This window comes from Phocoena phocoena, chromosome 2 (assembly GCF_963924675.1).
Source record: "Phocoena phocoena chromosome 2, mPhoPho1.1, whole genome shotgun sequence".
Taxonomy (NCBI): Eukaryota; Metazoa; Chordata; class Mammalia; order Artiodactyla; family Phocoenidae; genus Phocoena; species Phocoena phocoena.
The window spans coordinates 114,187,276-114,214,255 of record NC_089220.1 but is presented as its reverse complement, the minus strand read 5'-3'; the positions used below and the strand labels follow the sequence as shown (position 1 = coordinate 114,214,255).

At 35.7% G+C, this 26,980-nt stretch overlaps 1 protein-coding gene across 1 annotated transcript in view; it reads left to right on the top strand.

The window, feature by feature from the left end:
• MYO9A (myosin IXA) overlaps positions 1-26,980 on the top strand; it is a 216,825-nt gene that overhangs the window by 3,164 nt on the left and 186,681 nt on the right. Inside the window, exons 2-7 of the mRNA XM_065900167.1 lie at positions 3,253-3,347; positions 5,879-5,941; positions 15,119-15,218; positions 16,733-16,789; positions 22,541-22,638; positions 24,847-24,973. Of these exons, the coding sequence (XP_065756239.1) occupies positions 3,253-3,347; positions 5,879-5,941; positions 15,119-15,218; positions 16,733-16,789; positions 22,541-22,638; positions 24,847-24,973 (540 nt within the window). The remainder of the gene's footprint in view (positions 1-3,252; positions 3,348-5,878; positions 5,942-15,118; positions 15,219-16,732; positions 16,790-22,540; positions 22,639-24,846; positions 24,974-26,980) is intronic.

The following is a 26,980-nucleotide window of genomic DNA, read 5'->3' as shown; positions in this document are numbered from 1 at the left end:
TATTAAAAATTATAAGTTAACATACTTAATGGTGAAAGACTGAAAGCTTTCTCCCTTTGATCAGAAAGAAGACACAGATGTCTGCTCTCACCATTTCTTTTTTTTTTTAAATATTTATTTTATTTGGGTGCACTGGGTCTTAGTTGCCGCTCGCAGGCTCCTTAGTTGTAGCTCCTGACTCTTTGGTTGTGTCATGTGGGCTACTTAGTTGTAGCATGTGGACTTCTTAGTTGTGGCATGTGGACTCCTTAGTTGCAGCAGGAGGACTCCTTGGTACTCCTTAGTTGCAGCTCGTCAGTTCCTTAGTTGTAGCATGTGAACTCTTAGTTGCGACATGCATGTGGGATCTAGTTCCCAGACCAGGGATCGAACCTGGGAACCCTTCATTGGTAGCATGGAGTCTTAACCACTGCATCACCATTTTTTTTCCTTTTTTTCTCTTTCTCGCTCTCTTTTTTGGTAGTGAAATGTAGTTGATTTCTAATGTTGTGTTAGTTTCTCGTGTACAACAGAGTGATTCACTTATACATATATATACATATTCTTTTCCATCATAGGTTATTACAAGATATGAATATAGTTAGTTCCCTGTGCTATACAATAGGTCCTTGTTGTTTATTTATTTTATATGTAGTAGTGTGTATCTGCTAATCTCAAATTCCAAATTTATCCCTCTCCCACCCCCTTTCCTCTTTGGTAACCACAAATTTGTTCTCCGTGCCTGTGAGTCTGTTTTGTAAGTAAGTTTATTTGTGTCATATTTTAGATTCTACATATAAGTGGTATCACATGATATTGCTATCTTTCTCTTTCTGACTTCACTTAGTATGATAATCTCTAGGTCCATCCATGTTGTTGCAGATGGCATTATTTCATTCTTTTTTATGGCCGAGTAGTATTCCATTGTGTATATATACCACATCTTTATCCATTCTTCTGTTCGTGGACATTTAGGTTGTTTCCATGTCTTGGCTATTTTAAGTGGTGCCACTATGAATATAAGGGTGCATGTGTCTTTTCGAATTATTTTCTCCAGACATATGCCCAGGAGTGGGATTGGTGGATCACATGGCAACTCTTTTTTTTAGGTTTTTTTTTAACAAACACACCTGTGGGAAAAGGTTGTTCTCAGTGAGTGATCTTCAAGTCAGGTCACAGAAAGATAACCCTTTGAATGAGGTTTTCTAGGAAAATGCCAAATAGGTCAAATTGTGAGTTATCTGTGGGACAAGGCTTTAACTCTAACCCTAGTCCGATCTTTCCAGTGGCTTCTAGGCTAGACTGCTTTTTCTAAAAAAACCCTGTAATCGTAGGGTGTCAGTTTTCTCTTCAGTGTGGAGCTAGGGAGAGGGAATTGGTAATCAGGTAAGTTAAAATGACACCAATACCTGCTTTTCTTACAGAGATCCAGCTGTTTTCCTTAATTAAATGTTCTTCTACAAAGGATTATTCCAAGCCCTTGTTAATTTCTAGAATCATCAAAAAGTTGATGTTACTTTTGACAAATAACAATTTTTGTTAGTCTTATTTGTTTTATGAAGGGGAGAGAAATTTCAGAGATCTTTACCATTTTCTCTGATCTCATTCTCAGTAATCTTTTCAAGAAGTCTAAGTAATAAAATGTATTTTATATATTTACGCATGTGGTTACTAATTCTGCTGTTCTCTATTCCTTACGTTGATCCATATTTGAACATGATAGCATTTTCCTTCTGCATGAAGGACTTCCTTAGTTCTTTTAGTGTGGGTTCACTTAATGATGAATATTTTCAGATTTGTATATCTGAAATTGTCTTTTATTTGCCTTTATTTTTTAATGATTTACTTTAAAAAGTAGATATTAAACTTAAAAGAAATAACTTTACAGTAAAATTCTATGAATTGTAAACATATTAGTGTAACCATTTATGGGTGTAGGTACAGAGTAGTTCCACTACCCCATGAAACTCCCTCATGCTATTCCTTATCTTCATACCCTCTGCCCTCCCATACTCCCATAACTTGTGGGAACTACTTGTTTGTTCTTCATTGCTGGTTGTTGTTTTTTTATTTTCAAAGTGTCATATAAATGGAATCATACAGTATGTAGTGTTTGGAGACTGGCTTCTTTTATTCAGCATTATGTCTTGAAGATTTCATTTAAGTTGTTGAATATGTGAGTTCAACAGTGGGTTCTTCCTTTTAAATTTAAATTTTATTGAGATATAACTTGAAATAAAATATAGCCATTTAAAATGTATGGTTTAGTGAATTTTGATAAATGCATATACCCTGTAACCACCATCATACAATCAAGCATAGAATATTTTCATTACCCCTTGTGTCCCTTTGTAGACATTTCCCACCCCCATCCCCATTCCCAGACAGCTTCTAATCTGCTTCTTTTTACTCTTGTTTTGACTTTTCTAGAATTTCATATTACAATATGTACTCTTGTGTATGGTTTCTTCCACTTAGCATAATGTTTAATATTTGTCAGTGTTGATGTCTGTACCAGTAGTTCCTTCTTTATTGCTAGGTAATATTTCATTGCATGGTGTATACTTTTGGTTATAACTTAGGAAACATATTTTTCATTCTTTCTAAAATAGTACTGTCATTCTGTTTTAAGGAGATATAATAAAGTGTAGTACATTATGTAATGAAACTTTATTTCCTTTATACTGTTCTAGAATTTTAATTCTTTTGATGTAATTATTCTTTTCCTAGCCCATTGCTATTTCAGTTAAGCAAGATTTAACAAATACATATGTATAAATATATCAAGAATATTTGCTGGCTCTGGAATGTGAAAGTGAAATCTGATTTGTAATGAGCAATAATTTTTTTTTTTTTTTTTTTTTTGCGGGGCCTCTCACTGCTGTGGCCTCTCCCGTTGCGGAGCACAGGCTCCAGACGCACGGGCTCAGCAGCCATGACTCACAGGCCCAGCCGCTCCGCGGCATGTGGAATCCTCCCGGACCGGGGCACAAACCCGCATCCCCTCCATCGGCAGGCGGACTCTCAACCACTGCGCCACCAGGGAAGCCCGGCAATAAATTTTTAAAATTAAGATTTATTTTACTGAATAGCATAAAATGCTGTCTACTTGGTTTCATTTCAAATGTTAGTTGCTTTCTTTTACTTTACCTGAACTATGAAAGTGAATTGCTTTTCTACTATCTCTTTAACATTATTTTATCTTTGAGCTGATCTAAGCAGGATTTTCCATTCTTAAAAAATAAAATTAATGAGAACTCTTTATTTTGACAGGCCTTTGGAAATGCAAAGACAGCTCATAATAACAATTCAAGTCGTTTTGGCAAGTTTATTCAAGTAAATTACCAAGAAACAGGCACTGTACTTGGGTAAGTAACAGTAGCAGGCTTTGGAGCGTGTTTATATTTTTGCCATTGCCCCTTGATAAACCATAGGTTGTTCATTTGCTTTTTAATGAGAATAGTGACATTAGTGTTTATATTAAATTTTTTTCTTCTCAATTATTTCTTTCTTTTGGAAAAGTTCAAACCTGAGAAAAGTTCTAAGAATAGTGTAACCCCCATATACCCTTAACTTAGATTTATAAGTTTTTAACAATTATATGCATTTGCTTTATCTTTCTATATTATTTCTACATTCATTTTTAAAATATTGTTTTTGAGTAAGTTGGGCAGGTAACTTGACCCCCTAATTACTGTATTTCCTAAAGCAACCACAATGACATTTTCCTACTTAATACTATTTTTTTAAAAAAATATCTTTATTGGAGTATAATTGCTTTACAATGTTGTGTTAGTTTCTTCTGTACAACAAACTGAATCAGCTATATGTATACATATATCCCCATATCCCCTCCCTCTTGAGCCCTAATACTATTTTATACTTAAGATATTTAATTTTGTCATAATAATAATTCTTATTATACAGTCTGTGATCAGAGTCCTCTGGTTGTGCCAGCAATATTCTTTATAACTTTTAAAAAATTAATAGACTATTTTTAGAACAGTTTTAGGTTTATGACAAAAATTAATAGAAAGTACAGAGTTCCCATATACCTCTTCACCCTGTCCCCCAGTTTCCCCTCTTAATAATATCTTGCATTAGTGTGTTCCATTTGTGTTGTACCTTGAATGGGCTTTGACAGATGTATAAAGGTCTGTATTCACCCGGACAATATTATATGGAATAGTTTCACTGCCCTAAAAATCCCTGTGCTCCACCTGTTCATCCCTTCCCACCCACTAACCTTTGGCAACCACTGACCTTTTCACTGTCTTAATAGGTTTGCATTTTCCAGAATGTCACATGGTTGGAATTATATAGTACATAGCCTTTACAGATTGGATTCTTTGCTCCTTAGCAATAGGTATTGAAGGATCTTTCATGTCTTTCATGGCTTGGTTTTATTGGACTAATAAATTTTCGGATAATTGACATCTTTATGCTTTTTAGAAGTGTTTTTAGTTTCTTTATGTTTCTTGTTGAGTTTATTCCTAAGTATCTTATTTTATTTTTAATGTTGTTATTAAAGTGTGATTTTTCTCTTGCATTATATCTTATAAAATTGCACATTATTTGTATATGTGAAGGCTACTGATTTTTATACTAATTTTATATCTTGTTATCTTACTGAATTATTTTATTGTTTATATTAGTTTTACTGTTGTTTCTCGTAACATTTCTAGGTGTATTATCATATCTGCATAAATAAATACTTTAAATTTTTTTCCTGTGCCTTATATCTCTGATTATTTTCTATCTTGTCTGATTACATACTCCTATACTGTGATAATATTGTTTTAGACCTTTGTGTGAATGCCTTTAATTTTCTTCACTAAGTAAAATACTGGCTTTAGAACATTTTATTGTGTTAATGAATTAAACATTGATTTTAATTTTCTTTGAGTGTTTTTGTCAGTAATGGCTGTTGTATTTTATCAAAGGCCTTTTTGGCATCTATGGAAATTAGCTTGATCTTCATTTTGGGATCTATTAATATTATTGTTATTTTGCATTCCTGGGGAAAAAATATCTGACTTGGTCAATACAAAGACACGAACACCCACAGACGTACACACACAGACATATTTATACACATACATATGTAAACTGGTTGTTGTGTTCTGCTTGCTAGTTTTTATTTATGATTTTTGTATCCATATTAATAAGTGCTATGTACTCACCCTCTATGCGAGTTCTTCCTTACGTCCTTTTTCCTTCTTGGATTGAATCTTATGTGTCTCTCTTGGTACATCCATAATATTCTGGTCATTGCTGTAAAATAAACCCTATCAACTCAGCATGATAGCTGCTAGTTTACCTGTTTTCTCCACTAGTTTGTAAGCCCCTTGAGGACAGGTAGTATATCACTTATTTCTGTATTTGAACAGTGCTTAGCACAGTGCCCAGTTAATTAATACTTACTGAGTAAATTGGTAAATAATAAACTTATTTACCAGAATTTATTCCAGAATGTGGCAACAGCATGGATATATAAAAAAAGTATATCTTTGAGCCTTATTTAGTAGTCTGGTCAAACTATAATATCTGAAAGGATGTCCAGTGGTATTGAGCCTAGAAAGAAAGTAAAGTCTTTGTCACGGGAGGGTCTTATGTGCCATGTTTTGAACTTCTGACTTTATTTTGCTTTATTGAAAGAAAAAAAAAAGACTTAGGAGTTTATGAACTTAATGTGGATGACGCTAACAGTGTCCATAACACAATTATAGTGGTAAATGTACTCTGGAAGGCAGCTGTGCTCACCACTACACCACCAACACCAGTGCTACCTGTACTCTGGATAGTATTCTTTATACTTTTGCATCTTCTCTGATAAAATATTTGTCTACTTTATATTAAGCTTTATTATTTATATCAGTCAATTTTATTTTTCTTCTAGTGCCTATGTTGAAAAGTATCTACTGGAGAAGTCCAGACTCGTTTATCAAGAGCATAATGAACGGTACATATTTTAATTTGTGTAATTAGATCGAGTTAACATTTGTATCATGTACATTGAGTTTTCAGATCTTTTTATATTATGACCTTTAACTCAGTTTATACCATGTATAACTTTATATATAATTGCTATTTCTCTCATGGGCAGAGTACTGTACTTTTTAAGAAGCTGCTAGGAGGTCTTTTTTTAAATGGGTATATAGAAATGTTGTCCTTTCTAAATTCTAGGCAAACTATCAGAACAGGAAAATAGTGGTATCTCAGGTGGTATCGTTTTGTGAGCGTTTTGCCTTTGGACCTTTTGTCATGTCTTGATGTTCTTTCTCTAATTTGAGAAAAGTTTTTAATAAAGCTCTTAATTTCATTGTAATCTTTGAGGTATATGGAATTTCAGAGATGACATATATGTAACTTTCTTTAGATGAGGAAGCCAAATACCAGAGAGGTAAATGATTTGCTTCATGTTATAATGAGACAAATGAAGAGCCAGAGTTTGAAGTTAAACAAACCTGTATTCAAATATTGGATATGCTTTTGGCATATCACCTAACTTCTCTGCTTCTTATATACTTTTTCTCATTTTGCAGATGGAAAACTATCCTAAAGTTGTTTAGAGGATTAAATGAAATAACGTTTATAAAATGCTCAGTGTAATAAAATTTCATTAAACATTATCATAATTAATTACCTGTAAGCTTAGGACTAGAACTCAGACTTTTCTGTTAATTTTTTTGTGGCTAGCTGATGAGGAAATCTGAATTAGAGATGTTTCAGAATGAAGGGAAGAGAGTTTGGGGAAGAGAATAGCCTCCTAAAGACTTGTAGAGCTAACAGATACGGCTATTAGAAGGTTATTAGTAACTTTTTCTAACACGTTTTAATAGAGTGGTAGTGATGTAAGCCTGATTTCCTTGGTTTTGAAGAATCAATGGCAGGAGAAGATCCAGAGCTTATATAAACTGATTCTCTGTTATCTTGCTAGATTTGATTTGTAGATGTATGTATAGTACTTATTACATGTTGCTGGATTTGGCTTGCTAGTATTTTTCTTTTAACATTTTTATTGGAGTATAATTGCTTTACAATGGTGTGTTAGCTTCTGCTATATAACAAAGTGAATCAGTTATACATATACATATATCCCCATATCTCTTCCCTCTTGTGTCTGCCTCCCTCCCACCCTCCCTATCCCACCCTTCTAGCTAGTCACAAAGCACTGAGCTGATCTCCCTGTGCTATGCGACTGCTTCCCACTATCTGTTTTACATTTGGTAGTGTATATATGTCCATATATGAAATAATGTGATTTTTCTCCTTCAATTTGTTAATATGGTGTATCACATTGATTGATTTGCATATATTGAAGAATCCTTGCATTCCTGGGATAAACCCCACTTGATCATGGTGTACGATCCTTTTAACGTGCTGTTGGATTCTGTTTGCTAGTGTTTTGTTGAGGATTTTTGCATGTATGTTCATCAGTGATATTGGTCTGTAGTTTTCTTTTTTTGTGACATCTTTGTCTGGTTTTGGTATCAGGGTGATGGTGGCCTCATAGAATGAGTTTGGGAGTGTTCCTTCCTCTGCTATATTTTGGAAGAGTTTGAGAAGGATGGGTGTTAGCTCTTCTCTAAATGTTTGAAAACGCCCGTGAAGCCATCTGGTCCTGGGCTTTTGTTTGTTGGAAGTTTTTTTTTTTTTTTTTTGCGGTACACGGCCCTCTCACTGTTGTGGAGCACAGGCTCTGGATGCTCAGGCTCAGCGGCCATGGCTCACGGGCCCAGCCGCTCCGCGGCATGTGGGATCTTCCCAGACTGGGGCACGAACGCGTGTCCCCTGCATCGGCAGGCAGACTCTCAACCACTGTTCCACCAGGGAAGCCCCTGTTGGAAGATTTTTAATCACAGTTTCAATTTCAGTGCTTGTGATTGGTCTGTTTATATTTTCTATTTCTTCCTGGTTCAGTCTCAGAAGGCTGTGCATTTCTAAGAATTTGTCCATTTCTTCCAGGTTGTCCATTTTATTGCCGTATAGTTGCTTGTAGTAATCTCTCATGATTGTTTGTATTTCTGCAGTGTCAGTTGTTACTTCTCCTTTTTCATTTCTAATTCTATTGATTTGAGTCTTCTCCCTTTTTTTCTTGATGAGTCTGGCTAATGGTTTATCAATTTTGTTTATCTTCTCAAAGAACCAGCTTTTAGTTTTATTGATCTTTGCTATTGTTTCCTTCATTTCTTTTTCATATATTTCTGATCTGATCTTTATGATTTCTTTCCTTCTGCTAACTTTGGGGGATTTTTTGTTCTTCTTTCTCTAATTGCTTTAAGGGTAAGGTTCGGTTGTTTATTTGAGATTTTTCTTGTTTCTTGAGGTAGGATTGTATTGCTATAAACTTCCCTCTTAGAACTGCTTTTGCTGCATCCTGTAGGTTTTCGGCCGTTGTGTTTTCATTGTCATTTGTTTGTAGGTAGTTTTTGATTTCCTCTTTGATTTCTTCAGTAATCCATTGGTTATTTAGTAGCATATTGTTTAGCCTCCATGTGTTTGTATTTTTTACAGTTTATTTTCCTGTAATTGATATCTAGTCTCATAGCATAGTGGTAGGAGAAGATACTTGATATGATTTCAATTTTCTTAAATTTATCAAGGCTTGATTTGTGACCCAAGAAATGATGTATTCTGGGGAATGTTCCATGAGCATTTGAGAAGAACGTATATTCTGTTGTTTTTGGTTGGAATGTCCTATAAATATCAATTAAGTCCATCTTGTTTAATGTATCATTTAAAGCTTGTGTTTCCTTATTTATTTTCATTTTGGTTGATCTGTCCATTGGTGAAAGTGGGGTGTTAAAAGTCCCCTACTATGATTGTGTTACTGTAAATTCCCCCTTTTGTGGCTGTTAGCATTTGCCTTGAGTATTGAGGCTCTCCTATGTTGGGTGCATAAATACTCACAATTTTTATATCTTCTTCTTGGATTGTTCCATTGATCATTATGTAGTGTTCTTCTTTGTCTCTTGTAATAGTCTTTACTTTAAAGTCTATTTTGTCTGATATGAGAATTGCTACTCCAGCTTTCTTTTGATTTCCATTTGCATGGAATGTCTTTTTCCATCCCCTCACTTTCAGTCTGTATGTGTCCCTAGGTCTGAAGTAGGCCTCTTATAGACAGCATATATACGGGTCTTGTTTTTGTATCCATTCAGCCAGTGTATGTCTTTTGGTTGGACCATTTAATCCGTTTACATTTAGGGTAGTTATCGATATATATGTTCCTGTTACCATTTTCTTAATTGTTTTGGATTTGTTATTGTAGGTCTTTTTCTTCTCTTGTATTTCCTGCCTAGAGAAGTTCCTTTAGCATTTGTTGTAAAGCTGGTTTGGTGGTACTGAATTCTCTTAGCTTTTGCTTGTCTGTAAAGGTTTTAATTTTTCCGTTGAATCTGAATGAGATCCTTGCTGGGTAGAGTAATCTTGGTTGTAGGTTTTTCCCTTTCATTACTTTAAATGTGTCCTGCCACTCCCTTCTGGCTTGCAGAGCTTCTGCTGAAAGATCAGCTGTTAAACTTACGGGGATTCCCTTGTATGTTATTTGTTGCTTTTCCCTTGCTGCTTTTAATAACTTTTTTTTGTATTTAATTTTTGATAGTGAGATTAATATGTTTCTTGGCATCTTCCTCCTTGGATTTATCCTATATGGGACTCCCTGTGCTTCCTGGACTTGATTATTTCCTTTCCCATATTATGGAAGTTTTGAACTATAATCTCTTCAGATATTTTCTCAGTCCCTTTCTTTTTCTCTTCTTCTTCTGGGACCCCTGTAATTCGAATGTTGGTGCGTTTAATGTTGTTCCAGAGGTATCTGAACCGGTCCTCAATTCATTTCAGTCTTTTTTCTTTATTCTGCTCTGTGGTAGTTATTTCCACTATTTTATCTTCCATGTCACTTATCTCTTCTTCTGCCTCAGTTGTTCTGCTATTGATTCCTTCTAGAGAATTTTTAATTTCATTTTTTGTGTTGTTCTTCATTGTTTGTTTGTTCTTTAGTTCTTCTAGGTCCTTGTTAAATGTTTCTTATATTTTCTCCATTCTATTTCCAAGATTTAGGTCATCTTTACTATCATTACTCTGAATTCTTTTTCTGGTAGACTGCCTATTTCCTCTTCATTTGTTTGGTCTGGTGGGTTTTTACCTTGCTCCTTCATCTGCTGCATATTTTTCTGTCTTCTCATTTTGCTTCACTTAGTGTATTTGGCGTCTCCTTTTCGCAGGCTGCAGGTTCGTAGTTCCTATTGTTTTTGGTGTCTGCCCCCACTGGGTAAGGTTGGTTCAGTGGCTTGTGTAAACTTCCTGGTAGAGGGGACTGGTGCCCGTGTCCTGGTAGCTGGAGCTGAGTTTTGTCTTTCTGGTGGGCAGGGCCACATCTGCTGGTGTGTTTTGGGGTGTCTGTGAACTCATTATGATTTTAGGCAGCCTCTTTGCTAATAGTGGGGTTGTGTTCCTATCTTGCTTGTTGTTTGGCATGGGGTGTCCAGCACTTTAGCTTGCTGGTCGTTGAGTGGAGCTGGGTCTTAGCATTGAGACGGAGATCTCTGGGAGAGCTCTCGCCGATTGATATTATGTGGGGCCAGGAGGTCTCTGGTGATCCAATGTCCTGAACTCGGAACTCGGCTCTCCCACCTCTGAGGCCCAGGCCTGACACCCAGCTGGAGCACCAAGACCCTGTTAGCCACACGGCTCAGAAGAAAAGGGAGAAAAAAAAAGAAAGAAAGAAAAAATAAAATAAAGTTATTAAAATAAAAAAAATTTTTTTAATTATTAAAATAAAAAAGAAATAAAAAAAAAGAAAAGCAGAGAGCAACCAAACTAGTAAACAAATCCACCAGTGATAACAAGCACTAAAAGTTAAACTAAGATAAACATGTACATCAGAAACTAGTCAGTTGTGTACAGCAAACCCCAGGTCTACAGTTGCTCCCAAAGTCCACCGCCTGAATTTTGGGATGATTCATTGTCTATTCAGGTATTCCACAGATGCAGGGTACATCAGGTTGATTATGGAGATTTAATCTGCTGCTCTTGAGGCTGCATGGAGAAATTTCCCTTTCTCTTTGTTTGCACACCTCCCGGGGTTCAGCTTTGGATTTGGCCCTGCCTCTGTGTGTAGGTTGCCCTCTGACGTCTGTTCTTCGTCCAGATGAGGGGCGGTTAAAGTAGCGACTGATTAGGGGGCTGTTGCTCACTCAGACTGGGGGGAGGGAGGGGTACGGAACGTTGGGTGTGGTTGAGGTGGCAGAGGCTGGCGTGACGTTGCAACAGCCTGAGGCATGCCGTGTTTTCTCCTGGATAAGTTGTCCTTGGATCACAGGACCCTGGCAGTGGCAGGCTGCACAGGCTCCCAGGAGGGGAGGTGTGGATAGCGACCTGTACTTGCACACAGGCTTCTTGGTGGCTGCAGCAGCAGCCTTAGTGTTTCATGCCCGTCTTCTGGGGTTCGCACTGATAACCCCAGCTTGCGCCTGTCTCTGAAGCTCGTTTAGGTGGTGCTCTGAATCCCCTCTCCTCTCACACCCCGAAACAATGGTCTCTTGCCTCTTAGGCAGGTCCAGAGTTTTTCCTGGACTCCCTCCTGGCTAGCTGTGGCGCACTAGCCCCCTTCACGCTGTGTTCACACAGGCAACCCCAGTCCTCTCCCTGGGATCTGACCTCCGAAGCCCAAGCCTCAGCTCCCAGCCCCACCCGCCCCGTTAGGTGAGCAGACAAGCCTTTCAGGCTGGTGAGTGCTGGTCGGCACTGATCCTCTGTGCGGGAATCTCTCAGCTTTGCCCTCTGCACCCCTATTGCTGTGCTCTCCTTCTTGGCTCCGAAGCTTCCCCCTCCCCACCCCCTGGTTCCACCAGTGAAGGGGCTTCGTATTGTGTGGAAACCTTTCCTCCTTCATGACTCCCTCCCAGAGGCACAGGTTCTGTCCCTATTCTTTTGTCTCTGTTTTCTCTTTTTTTTTTTGCCCTACCCAGGTACGTGGGGGGTTTCTTGCCTTTTGGGAAGTCTGACTTCTTCTGCCAGCATTCAGTAGGTGGTCTGTAAGAGTTGTTCCACATTAGATGTATTTTTGATGTATTTGTGGGGAGGAAGGTGATCTCCACATCTTACTGCTCTGCCATCTTGAAGGTCCTCTCTGCTATTTCTTTCTTTCTTTCTTTTTTTTTTTTTTTTTTTTTTTTTTTTGCGGTACGTGGGCCTCTCACTGTTGTGGCCTCTCCCGTTGCGGAGCACAGGCTCCGGACACACAGGCTCAGCGGCCATGGCTCATGGGCCCAGCTGCTCCGCAGCATGTGGGATCTTCCCAGACCGGGGCACGAACCCGTGTCGCCTGCATTGGCAGGTGGTCTCTCAACCACTGCGCCACTAGGGAAGCCCTGCTATTTATTTCTTAATGCTTAATTGAATCTCCTCTAGTTTCCTTTCATTTCAGTGAGAAAAACTCCCTGTAGCATTTTTTATGGGGCCCATCTGTTAGCTCTGAAGTATATTAATTTTTGTTTATCTGGGAATATCCTAATTTCTCCTTTATTTTTGAAGGATAGTTTTGCTGAATATATAATTCTTGATTTTTTTTTCTTTTAGTACTTTGAATGTTTCCTTTCCATGGTTCCTGAAATCATTTGGTAATCTTATATTATGATCCCTTGATGAGGCATTTCTCTCATGGTGCTTTGAAAATTTTTTCGTTGTCTTTCAACAGTTTTAATTTGTCTAGGTGTGAATCTCTTTGAGTTTTTCCCTCCTGGAGTTCATTGAGTTTCTTGGATGTACAGATAGATATTTTTCATCAAATTTGGGGAGTTTCTGGTCATGTTTTTCAAATATTCTTTCTGCTCTTTTCTTTCTTCTCTTTTTGGGGCTCCCATTGTGCATATTTTGGTGTTCTATATTGTGCATGTCTTGGTGTCTGCTTAATAGTGTCCCACAGATCTCTGAGGTTGATAATTTTTCTTCATTCATGGTTGTTTCTCTTCCTCAGACTAACTAGCCTTAACTGACCTTTCTTCAAGTCCACTGATTTCTTCTTCTGCTTGCAAATCTGCTTTTGAGCTCCTCTAGAGAGTTTTTCATTTTAGTTATTATACTTTTCAACTCCAAAATTTCTTTTTTGATTATTTTATAAGTTCTGTATACTTATTGAGAGCTTCTATTTGATGAGACAGCATTCTCATACTTTAGTTCTTTAAACATGTTTTCCTTCAGTTCTTTGAATGTATTTAAAACAGCTGATTAAAAGCTTTATCTAGTAAGTCTAATGTCAGGACCTCCCCAGGAACAGTTATTATTGAATGTTTTTTCTCCTTTGTATGTGGTATACTTTCTTTGTTTGTTTGTTTTAAATAAATAAATACGTTTATTTATTTATTTCTGGCTCCATTGGGTCTTCATTGCTGCGTGCGGGCTTTCTCTAGTTGCGGCCAGCGGGGGCTACTCTTCATTGCAGTGTGCGGGTTTCTCATTGCAGTGGCTTCTCTTGTTGTGGAGCATGAGCTCTAGGCACCCGGGCTTCAGTAGTTTTGGCACACGGGCTTCAGTAGTTGTGGCTCGCAGGCTCTAGAGTGCAGGCTCAGTATTTGCGGTGCATGGGCTTAGTTGCTGCGTGGCATGTGGGATCTTTCCGGCCCAGGGTTTGAACCCGTGTCCCCTGCATTAGCAGGTGGATGCCTAACCACTGCGTCACCAGGGAAGCCTGTATGTGCTATACTTTCTGATTTCCTTGTGTGACTTGTAAACTTTTGTTGAAAATTGGACATTTTAAGTAATAATTGGACATTTAAAATAATCATGTGGCAGCTCTAGAAATGAGTTCCTCCCCTTCCAGCCTTTGTGGTTGTTACTTTTGTTCCTTGTGTTTGTTTTGTGAATTTTCTGAGCTAATTTGAAGTCTTTGAAAAGTCTTTTTCAAGTGTAGCTATTGAAGTATTTGCTTGTTTAGATTTAATGATTGAGCAGAGTGTTCCTCAAATGGTTGTAAACAGTAAGTCTCCCAGACTTTGCCTCAGGGCTCTCTATGGGTATTGGGCCATGATGTTTAACACCTAGGTAGGCATTTTGTAATTCTGCCTTAGCCTTTACTTCCTCCTTGTGCAGACCTTCCGGGTTAGTGGTAGGTGAGAAGTTAGTGTCTCCTCTTGTCTTTGCTGAGTGGACATGCAACCCTGGGCATGGGCACAGGCTATGCATGCACATGGCCTTTTAGATTCCCAGGAACATATTGGGGCTTTTCAAAGCCTCTGTGGATGTCTCATTTCCCACCTTTTCCCTTTAAGTTTTTTGGTTAGCCTACTGTGTGCCCCAACATTTGTTCATCGCTGCAGGAGGCTGATATGTTCAAAAATTGCCTATAATTGTTTCCTACAAATGTCTCTGGGGCAAAGATTTTCGTACTGGGCTAACTCTGAGTCAGGTCAAATAAGGATAGTTTTGAAAATGGCTCCTTCCAGGGAACAACCAGACAGATCAGATAATCATATTTCTCAGGGAATGAGACTCTGAATGAGCCCCAACCCCATTCTGCCCTCTTTTGGAGGCTGCCAGGCTTTGGGTGTCCACCTCAGTTGTAAGCTGTTGGTATTGAAAGCTACCATGGGTCTGGTAAGCAGGAGGTGGAATAGGGCAAGTTAAAAGGCCGTCAAGCTTCAGTTTTTACTGAGATTCAGCTGTTTTTCTTGTGTAAACACTCTCTGGATTGCTGTTTTCTTTTGGTTAATTTCTAGGGTTGATTCTGACATATTTGCCAGTTTTCTAATTGGTTCTGTGGAGAGAATTTTTAGAGGTCTCAAGTTTACTGTATTGCTGCCTTCACCTTTCTCTTTTGTTTCCAGCATACAAAACATTATTTTATTTTGTAGTACTTATTTTTTATTTGGGCCACACTGCACGGCTTGCTGCATCTTAGTTCCCCAACCAGGGATTGAACCTGGGCCACGGCAGTGAAAGCTCTGAGTCCTAACCACTTGACTGCCACTTGAATTCCCCTGTAGTACTTAAATATTGAATTTATCACCTTTGTATTAAAAAAATGAAGCAAAGCTGAAACAGTTTACTAATTAATGTTTTCTTTTTCTTTTTTCTTGTTGAATAATAACCATTAGACCATGTTCATTATAAAGCCATACTTCTTTGTTTCCAACAGGAACTATCATGTATTTTATTACCTCCTGGCAGGAGCAAGTGAAGAAGAGAGATCAGCATTCCATCTTAAACAACCGGAAGAATATCATTATCTCAATCAGGTGGGAGTTCAGGAAAAGCGTTTTGAAATGTAGGACATTATTAAATTTTAGCTCTTGAGGAAAGTTTTTTTTCCTAGTACTTTGTTTCTGAAACCTGGTTGGTAGTGGATATTAACTAGCATTTTCATGTATGCAATCTAAAAATCTATGTGATGCAGTTCTTAAATTTAAAAATTATTATTATTCTTATATGAATTGGAAAAGATTAGTTATGTGTACCTTTTGCTTTTTGTGAGACTCTTTAAGAGAATAATAAACTGTTTATAGATACTTCCAGTTTAGAAAAATGCTTTACTCTTTCCAAAGTGATTTACCTTTTACAGACCACAGCATGTTAAATTTACTAATGATTCATGCTTGCCCTTGTCAAAGGATTACTGAAACTTTATTTGCATGTTTGAAGTCTAATACATATACCTCTTTGCATGATATTATGATACTGACTTAGAGTATGATTATTTTTGTAACTCAGTGATTATCCTATTAAACATTCAGTATGAAAATTCACTAAAGGAAATGACTTAGAGAAATTGTAACTTACCTTGTAACTCAAAATTCACCCCTAAACTTCCATAATAAGTAGTAATTCTCACAACTTTTCATTGCTTTGGTTTCTACAATTTTATTCCTCATACTAACAAAAATTCTAGAACTGGTAATAATGGAATTGGTCTGACAGTAGATCATTTAAATAATAGATTGTTTCCCCTCATTTTTTTGTTTGAGGCAAGATGTAATGTCTATGGAAAGAAATTCCTTTTGGGTAATTTAAAAAATTCTTATGAGGGTTTTGTAAGGAAATTGACACTTTGATGTGGCTCAGAGATTGTAGTATGTATTTAGGGTTATGAAAGTAACATCTCAGACTTTTTGCAAGATATAGAGCATGCTGTATAACTGATACTTCCTAATTTTGAAACTACATATTTATATAAGCTAATATAACTCTGTATTACTATATTGAGAATTTCAAAATTGTGTTATATATCACTTCCCAGTATGACACTAGGCATTTTTACTGTATTGAATTTAAGTATATTAAAAAAAATCATTGATTTAGCTTCTGAGTATTTTCCTTTCCTTTCCTGTTTAAACTATTTGCCTTATATATGGGTGATTAAATATTTTCCTTTTTAAAAAGTAGTAATTGCCCATAAATGAGCTGATAGTTGTTAGTATTAGAGAAATCTAGAGTTTATTGCATCTCTTTCAGATATTTTTTGTAATCAGTGTCCATACCATACATATTCTTATCATAAGGTCAGTATTCAGAGACTGTGGGACTCAGCAGTTACTATATTTCAGAGTAACTGAATAATAGCAAGTATGGATTGGTTATGATAATATATGATCTCCCAGAATCTGAATGTTTACTTAGTTGTTCCTTGTTTTGTGCTGGTATACAAAATAACATTCTTTGGTAACAGCTGTGCTATGTGAGCACTACATCCAAGAGGTGATTAGAGAAGTATAATAATCATTACTTCTACCTAACTAATCTGCCTTACTTTCAGATAACAAAGAAGCCCCTCAGACAGAGCTGGGATGATTATTGCTATGACTCTGAGCCGGTCAGTACAAGTGCCTAAATAAATATTCTGTGTTCCTGTTAAAGGACCCTCACCTTGCTCATTTGCATCTGTCTTGTGACTTAGGAAGAAAATCAGCTAAAATACAAACAAAGAATCTAAGAAAGAAGATAAATCAATGTTTAATTTATTTGAATTGATTTATTTGTATGTGTATGGTTTATTGATTAAAAACCAGTCAATTTACCATTTTTGGATTGTTTTTGCTGTTTAGACTGTATTCAATATTTATTTTGACCAATAATAAATAGATTGCATTCCTGACTTCAGCATTGTTATGGATCCTTATGAACTATAGGATTTTTTTCCTTGAGATTTGTTTGTTTCAATTCTTTTTCAGTAGTTTAGTTACCCACATATTATAAGTAATATTTATTGTTTATTTTAAAAAGTTATATCCTTCCTGTTTTATATGTCAGGTAACAGTCTTTTCACATAATGAATGCATACTTTTTTTTTAATAGCAAGAGAGGCTATAGCCTTTATTTAATTTTCCAAAAATTAAGAATTGAAATTCCTATAAATAAGATTATTTTATGTTTTAAATTGAGAATGATTTAAGGGCATATATGATATAATATAAAATGAGTAGGTAAATTTAGCTTTATTTGTTATATTTTGTAAGAACAAGTTTGTAATTGTAAAAAGAACACAAAAAGCCTTTTTCAGTTACTTCAGTTTGCAATTAGGTCAGATGTGAGAGGCTGAAAACATGCACTCATCTATATTCATTAACTAATGAACTAATTTATTAACCATTCCTCCTGGAAACATAACATGTCTTATTCCTTGCTTTAAATAACCATCACTTTAATTCTTACTGCATGTGATTACAAACTCCTCTAATTGCAAAACTATCAGAGTTGAGAAGGATTAGTAATTATGACATTAACTTTTTCCTTCAGTTTAATTGCATTACCATTTCATAATAAATCAAGTAATTTGCAGTTTCAGATTTAATATTTTGGAAAATAAATTTTAGACACTTAAATTTATAGATACTGATAACTTTTTAATAGAAAAATGTTATGCTGTTTTGTCACTTTTGAGAAGCTTCCATCTTTCGCCTAGTACACCAAGTGACAGTGTGTGCCTCATTGGGAAGTAGGTAGGAGACTGGGAAACTCAAATGGTGAATATAAGACTTGATTGCCTTTACAGAGCTTATAGTGAAATTGTGAACTGGTCTGCTATTGTTTAGACAGTGTAAGTAATGCTTAAGAATTTTGGGGCTCTGAAGTAGATAGACCTGACTTGAATACTAGCTCCATCTACTTACTAGTTTTGAGAACCCAAGCAGGTCACTTATTCTTTTGTTTCCATCACCTATTTAAGGGAATAATAATGGTCTTTAACTTTCATGAGTATTAAATTAGTGCATCTAAAGAGTTTGATAGATTGCTTAATACTGTGTAAGTGCACAGTCAATGTTTCCCCCATCACTGCCACCACTGAAAACATCACTCTCCATCTTTTCCTCTTAGAAGAACTTTGTAACCGTACTATCCTACTCCCTTAACATTACTTTCATCATTACCCTCCCATTTATTACGTTTTCAAATATATTATAGTTAGAACTTTGATTAATTTCTGTTGCTTTTTTTCCCCGCAAGGTAATTAATGCAAACAAGCAGTCTATTTGAGGATCTTTTGTTTTATTCTTTCCTCTTAGCTCCTCCTTATAGTATATTTGGGGGCAAACTAAACTTGTTTCACTCTGAGTTATTAGAACTTATGTGACTAGCATTATAGGAAGAGAGGTTATTAAGGAGGGTTCTGCAATTTGTGTTGTATTTTTTAACATACATTATTTGGAATTGTATAAATGATCCCAAGAGAAGTTATGGTGAGAAAATTGCTTTTGATGAGGGACCTGTTGTTGCCCATTGTATGGTGATTTAATTCGTTTTAAGGGTTATCCTATTAATACAAGCTCAAGCAGCTAGTGTTTCATGGGAGATAGCAGAGGACTTAGAACTGGATAGATTTTGGTTTGGCCACCCCTGTTATTTAGGTGACTTATTTAACCTCTGAGTCTATTTTCTTCCCTATAAATGTACGTACAATTAAATATACATATGCATAATTAACTCCTTGTGTTTTGAGGATTTAGAGATTATAAATGGTAAGTGACTCTCATAATGACTGATATGTAGAAGATATTTAGTAAATGCTAATTTCCCTTCTTTAAATGGTAATAATCTATTCAAACAGTTTTACCTTAAAGCCGGTTCTGAATAACTTCAATGTAAACAGTGTCACCTAATTTTAAAAATTTTTCTGAACTAAGCTTTGAATGATTTTAGGGTCCAACTATTAGGCGAGTTTAGTGAGAATTGCCAGAATAAGTCTCAGGATATTGACATTCCACCATGCTGCAGAGGATTAGAACTCATATCTCAGTGAGGCCATGCTTCCATCCTGGTCATTACTGCCTTTATAGGAACCCAACCATTTGTATAGTACCTGCCCTCCCATTTTTCCATGAGGTAGACCTTCTGCAGGAATCCTGATGCAACTTGGGCAGGAATCTTTGAATTCATAATGTTTCCATTCTCCCTATTTTAAGTATTTCTACAACATAGCACTCTTACTGCTATTCACTGTCCAACAGTTTATAAGTTTATGGTCACTCCCTAAAATACTGCTTTTTTGGCTTTATGCCAGTCCAATATGAAGGTCTCTGCATGCTGCCCAACTTCCTTTGCATATATTTTTCCATTTAAAAACCACTTTAACATCCATATTATGTTTGATCATTATAAAACCCCTGGTTGTAGTTAGTGTGATTACCTTTCACACCAGAAGGAACAGTGGCTCAGAATTTAAGTGACTTCCTCCACGGTGATGAAGCAAGTTAATAGTGTAATTGGGATTCAAATCAGGCTATGTTCTTTATATTCATTTTTCTTAAATGATCTTCAGCATCTTTACTAATTCTCAAAGTCAATTATTCCTATTTATGTCCTATATTATCAACTGGTAGCTATAAAAAAGTATGATTTTTATAAGCACCATTCTGAGAAATATATACAGCGTAGGAGAAAAATATGTAATTTGACTCTGCTCTTCACTTTCTCTCCCTCATAAATGTTTACTATATGCCAGGCTTATTGTAGGTGCTTATAAATGAGAAAGCAGTCTCATCATCTCATACAAAGGGAACAAAGGCTGATAGCATGAAAGAACATTTTGGTGTGTTTGTGGGGAGTGTGCAGTGGCATGTTATCAAGTAAGACTAGAGCCTGAGCTAAGTTTGACAAGAGGAATCAACTATTTTCTTTCAGTGGAAAGGGTCCTAACAGTTGTTGGATAGTTTCCTGTCTTATTCTTTGACCCTTACCGTTCCATTGTTTTCTAAATGACCTCCAACAGCCAGTATTTGTATCTTGGTGCCTGAAGGCTTTTCTCAGAACCCTTGTGCTCTTGCATGACCCTCTAGAAGTTCCTAGGAGTTAACAGTTTATCTCTAGAAGTCCTCAACCAATAACTCATGGGAGGTGGTATATAAGTGTTCCCGCTCCTTCACCTGTCTATTTTTTTTTTTTTTTTTTGCGGTACGGGGGCCTCTCACTGTTGTGGCCTCTCCCGCCGCGGAGCACAGGCTCAGCGGCCATGGCTCACGGGCCTAGCCGTGGAGCAGCATGTGGGATCTTCCCGGACCGGGGCATGAGCCCATGTCCCCTACATTGGCAGGCGGACTCTCAACCACTGCGCCACCAGGGAAGCCCCACCTGTCTATTTTTTATACTGTTTCCCAGAGATTACTTTGGGATTAAAGTCCAGTTACCCACTGTGGTAGCTACTTTAATATTGTACCCTATTTAGGCTACATTGCCTTCCCTACATTCCGCTAGTACTTGTACTGAATCTTTGTCTCAAGGTCGGCTTCCATAGGAACTCAGATTAAGATAAAGATATTTCTGGTCTGGTAGGTTAGTCCATCCTTACTTTTTCTAATACTGTTGTCATCAGGGAAATACACATTAAGTACAAGCATTTAAAAGTTAATTATGATTTTGGTTTTCACTGAGACCATTTTGTATTTCCGAAGAACAATTTGATTATAGATGACAGCAAGTATAAATGTATTTATATTTTAGTTCTTTATTCAATTTATGTTCTCAATATTTTATACACATTGTTTTATTCATTCTTGGGGTAGATAAGAACAACCGTCAGTTACGAGAACCATTACTGTATCATTGAGTTAACACAAATGGAAGCATAGTTCTTTTTTTCCCCACTGATTTATTATAGAAAACTTTTTACTAAATCATAAAATGAGTGAGCTATTTGTGGTTTTGGGGGGAAGAAAAGCAAGAGCTTTTAAAAAGCTTTACTATAGGTAAAAGAAAAATGTATTAACTTAAAATTTTTTAGTAGGTAGGTTGTTGGCATGTCTGTAGAAGTATGTCTTAAAATTGCTTACCAAAATTTTATAGTCAGAAAATTAAGTACATGGGTTCTCAGAAAGAACGTTTCTTGAAGTGAATTTAAAAATTTAAACTATCCACGTATACCTTTCCATAGAGAATAAAAATATTTTTAATAGCATTCTAAGACTTAATATTTAATTTAAAATTTTATTATTTACATATATATTCATTAACTCATTCTTACAATGCCTAAAGCAAGTTGTACATGGTAGATACTTGATAAATACTTTTTAAAAAATAAATGAGCACTTTGTTTACTTCTCAAAAAAGAATATCTCATTCAGTCAAATAAATCATTCATTGTATATCTGCTTTAATAATTTCCCACTTTCTTCTTGGCACTGACTTGATATTGGAGAACTGCAGTAAATGAGACAAGTTAATAGTTCATGTGTTCATTGAGTATTTAATACAATATTTCATAGGAAGATAGGCATTAAAAAAGTAAATACATGTGAGGAGGTTTTTGAAAGTGTTAAGTGTAAGGGACTGTGAGAACATATAGTAAAGGGATTTAGAGACTTATTTATTGTTTTAAAGATTTAGATTATGTGTACAGTGTTACCGTTTGACTTTTGGGGGAAGTGAAATGCAAGAGTTGCTCTAGAAGAGTAGTATTTTTTTATTTGGTAGTCCATAACTATTTTTACTGACTCATATCATGTGTGTTCTTTGCAGGTTTTTATACTTTCATATATACTTTTTTATTTTGCTGACTGATTACCATGTTTATATTATTAGGAATATAATATTTATGTTATTTCTAATATTGATACAATATAAACCTCTTTGTATTATAAAAGTCTAGTCTCCACTTCTCAACTAAATTGTTGCCTGTTCTAAAATTTATTTTTGTGTCCCAGGATCTAGTTCACCTTGCATATGAGTAGACACTTATTAAATATTTGTTGAATAAATAACATTTGTTTGTGGAATTGAGCTCTCTTAAGTGCTTTGGATCTCCAAGACTCTTCAGAACCACTCAAAATCAAACTTTGTATCAGAACATTTTATACATATTGCTAGCTCTTAAGTTACTTTTGAGATCCTTGCTTGGGTGGTTGTGAAAGCGGGAGAAAAGATTACCTACTGGTATTTTGGTAGGTGTGTGTTTAGTGTGCATACTTGTAGTAAGATAAGAGAGCTAATGAATTTGGCAATGTCTAAATATTTCACCAGCTTTAATTTTTATAATAGGTATATTTATCTAAAATTACTATATTTCCACGTGGCTTAGATTACTTTTCAATAGGTAGTCTTGATTTTTCTCCCCCTTTTTTCTTAAAAAAACCAGGATTGCTTCACAGTGGAGGGGGAAGATTTGAGGCATGACTTTGAACGCTTACAACTAGCCATGGAAATGGTAGGATTTCTTCCCAAGACACGAAGACAGTGAGTTTATTTATTGTATTCTTATAGCCTTGATAGAGAATAAATCATGATGTGTGTTTCAAAAATTCCTCTTCTTTGATCCTTTGAAACAATTTTCTGATATTCCTGATCCAGTGCCTGATCCAGTTCCATCTTAAATGTTACTTAGAAAATTTATTTTTCTAAAAGACTTGTTTTGAATTGCTTTCTTTTGTCATAAATCTTTGAGAGTCTGTTGAAAGTTGTAGCTCTTCTTCCTGTAAAATGTAATACACAAACATTTGCATATTACTGCAAGGGCTCCTGGTGCCCCCCAAACCTCTCCATGTACCTTACCTAAAAACCGTTGCTTTGTAACACTATTTTATAACTCCTTGCTTTCTATATCATTGATCTTTAATCTTATTAAGACATGCATACATTTCAGTATAACATAATTTTCTATGTATTTCAACTGTAAATTTATGTCTGTAGCATTGTGCTAAATGTATATTTTTCATTGTAAATATAAAAAAGTAGAACTGTAAAAAGGTTGAGATAAGGATGGAGTAAACTATGCTTAAAATAAAGAAGTAAATTATATTTAAAATAAACTACTTTAAAGATGCAAATAACCTTAACCTTATAAGCTTTTTGAGGGCAGGTATTCTTAATTCATATTTATAAATCTTTTAATATTGAATTATAGTATATTCAATTGTTTATAAGACATTTATTGTTGCTGGAGACTATGCATCACATATTTATGTGTGAGAAACATTATTGTGCTGATTATTGAATCCAAAATTCTGAAATAGTGTAATGTGCAACTATATAAACTACTACTAAAAATAGTTTTTTAAAAAATGGCTCATAAGTTTGGTTTTTTTATGTTTTTGGCTTTTAGTAGTTTTTATATTTCAGTTGATACTGAGTTTCCTCTCTAACCCAGAATGTTTTTGTGAAATATTCCTTTAGAATTGACTTGTATTTAGTTTGAGTCGTGTTAATGACTCAATCATTTAAAAATTTTAAATTATTTGAAAAATTACACCTACGAATTAGATGTTGCTTTGGACCTCCGAAAGTACAGCTATTAGGTTCCTAACGCAATATCTTTGTTTTATTTAAAATGCTTCCTAATTTTAGGAAAACACATAGTTAAAATTTCTTAAGTAGAACAGATTTATTCTGAGGAAATAACTGGAGAAGGCACAAAGGTGTGTGTATATATAGATTTCTAGGAAGGGCTTTTAGATGGAGTATTCAACTGTGTTAAATGCCTTTGAGATATCATGTAAGTTAAGGACATAATATATTTTTCTAAGTTACACAGAGGTTCTTGGTAACTTCTATGAGACATTTTACTGGGAGGCAGATGCCAGAATGTGTTAGCAAATAGTGAATGACAAAGTGAAGGCAAGGAGTGTAAGTTAACATTTCAATAAGCTTGTTTATGAAGTGAAGAAGATGTAGGATCTAGGATGGGTTGTTTAAAGTAAAAGAGAAGTGAGATTATTTTGATAGAAAGTTCTTGTCAGGTTCAGGCTAGAGATAGAAAATTGGTATAATAATGTTCCAGAGTAAACTGAGTTCATGAGATGTATAGCACAAGCATAGGGATTAGTTGTTGGCTGGAGGAGGGGCATGTGTTCTTCTGAGACAGGAGGGAAGGACAGTCCAGATACAGATGTTTCTCATTAAGGGCCTGATATTAGATAATGTATCCCAGTGGCCTCATACTGTTTTTTAAAAAGCATTTATAATATGATGGGCAGTATAATATGACATAGGAAAGCATTTAAAAAATATAACTACTAATAAAAAATAACCTAGGTTACTTGGTTAAAATACAGATTCTAAGACCTTTCTTTTACAGATTCTGATGCAGTAGATCTGAAATAGACAGTGTAGGGGAAGGACATTCCAGGCAGGATGAAAAGCGTTTAGAAAGTCCATGGACTTTTGAAACACTATGGCAGGTTCAGACAATAGTAAGAAGTCCCCTTCAAATAGCTATATCTGACAGGTGATATAATTCTGAAAGGGTTATATAAAGCGCTTTGCACAGTGCCCGACATAGTGAACACTCAATAAATTTTAGTTATTTTAGTTATTATTATCCTATTTCTTATTTTTCTGAAGACTAAATGCTTTGTACTGGTTAATTTGCTTGATTAGAATTTTGGAATGAAACAAGCTTAGAGAATGCACATAAGCAAGCTGTAATTTATGGTTTTATCTTCACAGGATTTTCTCTCTTCTCTCAGCAATACTACATTTGGGTAATATCTGTTATAAAAAGAAGACATACCGGGATGACTCCATAGATATATGTAATCCTGAAGTTCTGCCTGTTGTCTCAGAATTATTAGAAGTAAGTGATTACATTCTCAGTTGTCATTTCAGATACTGGGTAACTTTTCAGTTTTTATTTTGTGTAACTATTTTGTAGATATAAATGGGTTAATACTTTTTATTAATAGTGTTACTCCAAAAGTTGGAATTTCTGCTATTGTGTGTTCCAGAATCTTTAGAAGATTTGGGTTTTCTCCCCTGCCTCCCTTTGCCCCAGATATCCATGATTCCTCAATTTGCTGAATAGGATGAGTATTTCACTCTATACTGTATCATGTTCTAGGCCTTTGTAGTTTTTCTCCTTCTATATTTAAGATTTCCTCTCATAATAGAATGTTGGTTAGATTATTTTATTTGAAGATGGGTATCTGGATGAGTGGAGAAAAGGGTACTACTTTTTCTTTCTTCATGGCTGAATGGGAGCCAAAGGTCTTCATCTCCTATGACGTTTCTTCCCACATCAGGGTCCTTATTATTACCTTATTCTTTCTTCCTGGAGTGATGATTTCTCATGTTTTCTGAGCTATCTACTCATCTTAAAAGGGATATGATTTTTGTAGGCCCTCTCCTCTGACAGGAAGTATATGTGTGTATTCTCCCCTGAGTATATTCACATATCTACAAATATTTTTATGTAACCATCTATATCTATATAAAGATAAACATGATCTGCACAGCAAGGGAAACCATAAACAAAGTGAAAAGACAACCTACAGATTGGGAGAAAATATTTCCAAACAATGTAATTTATGAGGGATTAATTTCCAGAATATGCAAACTGTTCATACAGCTCAATATCAAAAAAACAAAACAACCCAGTCAAAAAATGGGCAGAAGACCTAAATAGATACTTCTTCAGAGAAGACATACAGATGGCCAACAGGCACATGAAAAAATGCTCAACGTTGCTAATTATTAGAGAAATGCAAATCAAAACCACAATGACGTATCATCTCATATCGGTCAGAATGGCTGTCATCAAAAATCTGCAAATAGTAAATGCTGGAGAGGGTGTGGAGAATAGGGAACCCTCTTGCACTGTTGGTGGGAATGTAAATTGGTGCAGCTGCGATGGAGAACAGTGTAGAGGTTTCTTAAAAAACTAAAATAAAAATAGAGCTATAATACGATCCAGCAATCCCACTGCTGGGCATGTATCCAGTGAAAACTCTAACTCGAAAAGACGCATGCACCCCAATGTTCATAGCAGCACTATTTACAATAGCCAAGACATGGAAGCAACATAAATGTCCATTGACAGTTGAATGGGTAAAGATGTGATGTGTATACACACACACACACACACACACACACACACACACACATACACACACACACACAATGGGATACTACTCAGCCATAAATAAGAATGAAATAATGCCGTTTGCAGCAACATGGATGTACCTTGAGATTATCATACTTAGTGAAGTAAGTCAAACAGAGAAAGACAAATATTGTATGATATCACTTATATGTGGAATCTAAAAATACGATACAAATGAACTTATTTACAAACAGAAATAGACTCACAGACATAGAAAACAAATTTATGGTTACCAAAAGGGAAAGTGGGAGGGAGGGATAAATTAGGAATTTGGGATTAACCAATACATACTGCTATATATAAAATAGATAAACAACAAGGACCTACTGCATAGCACAGGGAACTGTATACAGTATCTTATAATAACCTGCAATGGAAAAGAATCTGAAAAAGAATACATATTTATATATATAGTATATATATATAAATAAAACTGAATCACTTTGCTGTACACCTGAAACATTGTAAGTCAACTATACTTCAGTAAAAAAATAAAAATTAAAAAAAAGATAAACATGAGATTATACTGTTGTTTCTAACATCCATTAGCACATGTATCATTCTAGCCTTCTCCCCTTATCTGTAAACTCACACTCTAACAGTGAGGAAGCTGTCTCCCATCAATCTGCCATTCATTTAGGTATTGAATTCTAGTATACCTGTAAAGCAGTATTAGAATTTTTAACCCATATCCCTGTGGGA